Source organism: Ipomoea nil, unplaced genomic scaffold (assembly GCF_001879475.1).
Source record: "Ipomoea nil cultivar Tokyo-kokei standard unplaced genomic scaffold, Asagao_1.1 scaffold2926, whole genome shotgun sequence".
Classification (NCBI taxonomy): domain Eukaryota; kingdom Viridiplantae; phylum Streptophyta; class Magnoliopsida; order Solanales; family Convolvulaceae; genus Ipomoea; species Ipomoea nil.
The window spans coordinates 3,537,407-3,544,380 of record NW_017619354.1 but is presented as its reverse complement, the minus strand read 5'-3'; the positions used below and the strand labels follow the sequence as shown (position 1 = coordinate 3,544,380).

General features: G+C 33.4%; 1 protein-coding gene across 1 annotated transcript; it reads left to right on the top strand.

Annotated features, from left to right (window-relative positions):
* Positions 1-236: 236 nt before the first annotated feature.
* On the top strand, positions 237-2,633 carry LOC109162092 (40S ribosomal protein S9-2-like). Its single transcript, XM_019310775.1, has 3 exons — positions 237-351; positions 889-1,270; positions 2,189-2,633. The coding sequence occupies exons 1-3, from the start codon at positions 324-326 to the stop codon at positions 2,370-2,372; spliced, it is 594 nt and encodes a 197-aa protein (XP_019166320.1). The 5' UTR covers positions 237-323; the 3' UTR covers positions 2,373-2,633.
* Positions 2,634-6,974: the final 4,341 nt, after the last annotated feature.

Here is a 6,974-nt window from a genome sequence, read left to right as displayed (position 1 = left end):
ATTTTGACTGTTTGGACAGACGGAATGACGTCAACAATTGAAACGGGCGCGTTTTGTGTTTGGACACATATTGCTATGTGCGCTGTGGTGCACGATATAAATTGCCAACTTCCATTATATAGACTAAAAACCAAATCAGATAAATGGGCCAATAGCCCATAAATAAACCCAACGTTTAAAAGCCCGTCAGGATTTTGGCCCGAAATTAGAATATATGAATGGATTCTCACCTTGTCATGCCGCTGAAACCCTAGTTAGTGCCTCAGAGCTGCAGAATTTAGCTTCCATTGCCGAACTGAGGTTCTTACCTCCGGCGGCCCAGCATGGTGCACGTTAACTTTTACCGAAACTGTAAGTCTTCTCATCCTCGACTTGTCTCCCCTGTAATATTGATGGTTTATTATTTGCATGTGATAACTATTTATGCATTCATGTGTGTGTGGTTGATTTGTCCTGAAATGTGCCTTGTTTACATATAAGTTCGAATTAGGGTATTCCTATTAGATTAGTAATTTGGCAAAGTTATTATGATTTCTTTCTAATTCCAATCTTTAATTTTTGGTTTAATGGTTCATATAACCTCTACTTAATTGATTGTTAAGTGTCATTATATTTGTGTTAATTTCTCAAATAAATTGTTAAATTTATATGTATTTATCTTTAGAATTAGAGGAAAGAGACTGTTATTGTATCTGTGATTTCAAGTAATGAAATGCAGAATGGTTTACCTTATTGACTTGTGTCAATAATGTGGAAAATTTGCAAACCTGCTAAATGGTATGTTTTAGTTTTTCTATATATTATATACCCCTTGTTGGGTTGTGATTGTTTTGTTCTGTGATAATTCATCAAAGTTTCTTATATTTTTCTGTAATCTTTGGAATATAGATGGAAAGACATTCAAGAAGCCTCGCCGTCCATATGAGAAAGAGCGTTTGGATGCTGAGTTGAAGCTTGTGGGTGAATATGGGCTTAGGTGCAAGAGGGAGCTTTGGAGAGTTCAGTATGCTTTGAGCCGTATCCGAAATAATGCAAGAATGCTTCTAACCCTTGATGAGAAGGACCCACGCCGTATTTTTGAGGGTGATGCACTCCTGAGGAGGATGAATAGGTATGGCCTGCTGGATGAGAGCCAAAACAAGCTTGATTATGTCCTTGCCCTCACAGTGGAGAATTTCCTTGAGCGCCGTCTACAAACTCTGGTGTTTAAGGCTGGCATGGCAAAGTCAATCCATCATGCAAGAGTTCTCATTAGGCAAAAGCACATCAGGTATAAATTAATTCTACAAAAAAAAAAAAAATCAGATAATTGTCCTTTAAAAGTTTTCTGTGCATATCTTAGTGGCTCAATTTGGATCAGTGCGCAGTTTACATTTTATAGAAAGTGAAAATTTGTTCCTTGGAATTAATGCATTTATGCAACATTTGGAGAGAAAATTCCTAGGTCATAAAGAAAATTCCCATATTATTGAGACACAATTTTCCTAGGTGTAGAATAAAGCAGTTACATATCATACAGAGTTCCTTGGAATTAAGGCACTGGTTACCAGTTAGTAACTGAACTGCAAACACTTTGCAAGATCTCAGTTTAATGTTTGATTGTATTTAACATTGACCCATAGGTTAGCAAACTTTTATTTGGAGTCATTTTTGTTGCAAACGGTTCAGCATTTTTTTTTTCAGTTAAAAAGCCAATTTAATATGACCGATTCCATTATTGTTTAATGGTTGATCATTTTTTTAAAAATAATTTTTTCTTGGGTATATGACCCCCTTCATCCACTGGCTACAATGGATTTTGACTAATCCAGAGTTAAGCTGTTGTCAAAACCTATTTTGGGGATCTCACTATGTTTTTTGTTCCATTCACAAGGTTTAAACTCAAGACCTTGTTTAAGTGAAACCGAGATCCTTTCATGGGGTCAATCAGTTGCTTTATGAACACAAACTACTCCCTATTGCACACTGCTGTATCTGTGATTCATCTGGGTGCTTTCTTATTTTTGAGTATGCTGTTTATCTCACCACTGCTTTAGAAATTATTTGTCTCTTGCATAATACAGTGTCAGTATATTTGATGCTTCTGATGAATTTATTAGGGCTTTTTGTGTATTTCAGTTTTAATATATTTGCAATGCCTACATTTTGCTAGTAGGGTGCATGTTTTATACGCTTGCTTTCATTTCAGGGTTGGAAGACAGGTGGTCAATGTCCCATCCTTCATGGTCAGGGTCGACTCTCAGAAGCACATCGATTTCTCACTATCCAGCCCATTCGGTGGTGGCCGACCTGGTAGAGTGAAGAGAAAGAACCAGAAGGCCGCTGCGAAGAAGGCGTCTGGTGGTGATGGAGATGAAGAGGATGAAGAATGAGCTTGTTTCTTCTGTGTAGTAGGGTTTACCCTTTTTCCCCAATTTGTTTGGAGGTTATTGCACCTTACTACCCTTTTGCCAAAAGCCCAAAACTCTCCGAGGTCTTATTGCACCTTACTACCCTTACAAGCTTTGAGTTTGGTTTTGTTTTTAACCTTTTCTGTTGTCTAATCTATTTATTGCCCTTTTGTACCTTTTGTGGTTCTACAGTTGGTTTACATCTATTATAATTTAAGTTAAAGAGATGTTCTATTACTTCAAGATGCCATCCAAATTCATTTTCTTTCTTCCAAATTTGAAACTTGAGCTAATTGCTATGAGTAGATTTTGTGTAAGGTAATGTTTTTTTTTAGTTATAATGTAATATTTTTATTGACTCATAAAAACTACTCCGTATTACATTTGAATTGAAAATATTACATATAAAAAGACTTACATAAGATTTATTTAATTGTTAATTTCTAATATGTTTTCCTTTTTTATTGGGCAAGGACTCTTTTATAGTGTCCCTTCTCAAAAAAAATTGAGTGGTTATCAAGATCAATCTTTCTTACCCACTTGAGTTATTTAATTTTAAAGTAAATATCAGCCAAGGTCCCTCGAGTTTGAGTTTGGTGGTTTCACCACCTATAGTTCTTAACTTCCATAATTACCATACGTGGTCCTCCGAGTTGCGAGATCTGACCTGCTATCATCGCGCCGAGCGTCGTTATATCCGCTGCTTCCCATCTTCTGCTTGCCGGCCGAGAGAGAAATGGAGAAGGACGAACCTGGATGAGAAGAGAAGAAGAGACATGGATGGTGGTGTTGTTGGTCTTCTATTGTTGCCGTCAATCTTAGATGTCAAATTACATTTCTACCCCTACTTTTGACGGCTTTGACGGAAGAAACTAATAATGAAGTTAGGGACTATAGGTGGTGAAACCACCAAATTCTAATTAAGGAAGTTAGGGACTATAGGTGGTGAAACCACCAAATTCGAGGGACCTTAGCTGGTATTTACTCTTTAATTTTAAGTCCCAATATCAAATATCAATTAGCTCTTGAAAGTTGAAAGTCTAACATCTAGCCTCATTATCTTTGAGCGCATAGTGATTAGTGTATTTAAAAACACTCAAAACTAACCATATGAATGAGAAATTTGATTGTTAAAAATAAAAATAAAAATAAAAATAAAAATTGTCTCATATAAGTCATATATTTAAAATAAATGTGAGTTTGGATTAATATAAATGGCTCGCTATCTTTGAGTGCATAGTGTATTTAAACACACATTCCTTGTAATGTTTAAAATATTTTACTCTGTATTAAAATGTTGTCTTTGCACCGCAGATGGTGGGTTGAGCAATCGATGAACCCGTCCCCTATCTACAACGGCTCAGTGGGTAAAGCTCATTTTGACGGCTCTGGGTCAAATAGTGATAACAAAATAGTTACAATTTTTTACTAAATACAGATAATTTGTGCCAAAAATTAGATAGCTCATTTTAAGGACACATTGTAAGGATTGTACAGATTAACCAAAAATCTCTAGACACACGCGTGGAGGACTTGACACTTCGTCAAGGACGGAAACAATCATGTAGAGTGCTAGTGCTTGATACATTGTCACCTTAACACGCGGTCGATGACATAGGTAAAGAGCTTAGCACCTAACCGTAAATTGACTCAAAAAATTTGTCACCAAGCACCTAATTATGGATAAATGACAGAGGACTCGACACCTATTATTTGGCCTAGCCAAGAACTGACATAAAAAAACTTGGCATTTGACACTTACTTGAAGATAGTGCAAAGGGTCGTCTGGCCATACTTAGTCTCAATTATTATATCGTAAATCAGGATGCACCATACATATTGTTGAAAATTAGCATGAAAATGACATGTGACTGTGAGTAATTCTTTTTTAGGCATTGTTTTGAGTGGCATTCTCTATCGATTTGAAAATGGTCAAAGTAGATTTTAGATTTTTTTTGGTTGAGAGGATAAATTTCATACACATTCACACACAAAACTAATTATGGTTGAATGAGAAACTGGTTTTTAAACTTTACCTATAAAGTTGAAAAAATAGAATTGGAAAAAATTGTAAATGAGAGCATTTGTCCCATATTTGGAGTAAATGTGAGTTTACATTAATATATATGTGTTTCAAGTTCTTATAAGGTTTGAAATAAGTTATATGAAGACTATCCCTGCTCCATGAAGGGTGAGTGGCTGAGTAGCAAATCATCTTTAGTATTTCTGTATTTTTAGGAGGTCCAACATTAAGAACGTATTTTAACTTTAAAATTAAGATCATATCTTCTTCTTCCCCGTCCGAATTTGGATACAACATAGTTAAATACTAGAATCATGATATAACTTACTGATATCCATCAATTTCTAACGGTCTAATAATGATAACAAAATGATTACAAATGTATTATTAAATACACATAATTTTTTTGCCAAAGATTATATATCTCCTTCCAATGACACATTGCGAGGATTGTACATATTGACCAAGTCACCAAGGGTATGTAGGTACGAAATTTTGTACCTTAAGTGTATGAATTTTGTATCTGAAATAAAGTAAATATAGCATGCATTTTTGTGTTTTGTCTTTTGTGTTTTTGTGTCTTGTGTTTTGCGTTTTGGTGTTTTATGTTATACAATTCTGTGCTTTAAGAATATTGATTTTGTACCTGAACTAAAGTACCATGTAGTGTGATGACATTCCGGTTATCATTGCAATTGGATGGTAAAATGTTTGAATCCCGATTCCCGATGGTGGGGGCTTAGATTCTTTGGGCTAAAAATGTTTAACAAAGTATAGAAAAGAAAGTATAGGTCATGTAATATAAAACATGTGTATGTGTCTTGTGTTATGAAAGCATATGGATTCTGTACATGAAATAGATTAGTAGTTGTGTAACATATAACATATTACTTTATGTATTATATTATGAAATTATGTGCTTATATGACATAAATTATCTACATGTGTCTGTGTTTTGTGTTGTGAGTTTTTATGTCTCGTGTTATGAAATTCTGTACCTAGAATAAATTAAAATTTGTATAGAAACATGAGAAACGAAAAACTACAAAATCTGTTAAAGCTTAAATGTTAAAGGGAAAATGACGCTTTTTCCCACTGAGTTATATACCTATAGCATTTTTTCCTCCTAAATTATTGAAGTGACTGTTTTTCCCCCTAAAATGTTAAATGGACATATTTACCCTTAAACTAAATATTTAATTTATTTTTTTCTCCAACAAATTATGACCATAATTTGGTTCAAACCAAACAAACACTACTATAGCAACCAAACCGAAATATTCCAATTACAATTTAGAATCGAAATTCGATATTTAGAGTTAATTAAAATCGTGAACCGGAACAGACGGTTCATGTTCCGAACTGAAAAAATAAAATACATTTATTGTTGAATTTAGACTATTTTAAAATAAAGACGGTTCAAAATCGTGAATCGGATCCGGAACCGCCGGTTCACGGTTCAAGATTCAATTTTTTTGATACATAATTTTAATAAATTGACATTTAAATATTGGGTTCTAGATCTGAATTATAACCGGAAACTATTAATTCGATTGCTTTAGTATCCGGTTCAATTCAAACCGAATCGTGGTCATCCCTACGTATACGCAATAATTTGTTGGAGTAGTAAAATAAATAAAATGTTTACTTTAAGGGTATAAATGTCAATTTAATATATCAAGGGGAAAAAACACCACTTTTAAAATAATTGAGGGGGCTAATGTGCTTACCTAAACAATTGAGGGGGAAAAATGCTATAAGTATATAACTCAGGGGTAAAAAGTGTCATTTTCCCAATATTAAAATTAAACCGTTTTGTGTTGTGAGATTTTTATGTCTCGTGTTATTAAATTCTGTACTTAAGAGTATTGATTATGTACCTAGAATAAATTAAAATTTAATTTGTGTTGAAACATGAGAAACGAAAAACTACAAAATCTATTAAATCTTAAATGACATCGTTTTAGTCCAGAGTCCACAATTCTACGTAGACTCTAGTCCACGATATAAATTATTGTCAAGAACTAGTGTAAAGAACTTGGCAATTATTTAAAGATAGAGCAAAGGACCGTTTGGCAATACTTAGTCCTCAACAACCATGTTCAATAAAAACAAAATCGAAATTTTCTTTATATATTAATTTAACAAAATTGATTTCATTTAATAAAAACATATATATTATTTGTCATTTATGGAATATATTTGTATTCTATAAAAAAAAAAAAAATCTGAGTAGAATCATTTTATAATCCTTATTCTTAAAAAAAGAATAAAATATTTATACCTTACTGATTTTTATTGAAAATAGATTCAGTTACTCATCTTATCTTTTACCAGTAGTTTTTATATGTTGTCTCAAAGTAAAGAAAGTTTCAAGTACTTTTAACTGAAAGTGGGGGTTTTCAAAATATATAAAAGATTAGGGTACAAATTAGAAACCCAAAAACCCGTCCAATTATCTTTTTCACCCCCAATCTTTTCAGTTTTGCCCATGAAACCCCTAACTTTTCAGCTTTTCATAATTTCTTCCTCTTTTACAGTTCTACCCCTTTCATCCTACC

Excerpts from the sequence above, each read along its gene's own strand:
- LOC109162092 (XM_019310775.1), top strand. The coding sequence starts at position 324 with ATGGTGCACGTTAACTTTTACCGAAACT. Across the intron at positions 352-888 it reads CGTTAACTTTTACCGAAACT|ATGGAAAGACATTCAAGAAG; the intron begins GTAAGTCTTCTC and ends TTTGGAATATAG. Across the intron at positions 1,271-2,188 it reads ATTAGGCAAAAGCACATCAG|GGTTGGAAGACAGGTGGTCA; the intron begins GTATAAATTAAT and ends CTTTCATTTCAG.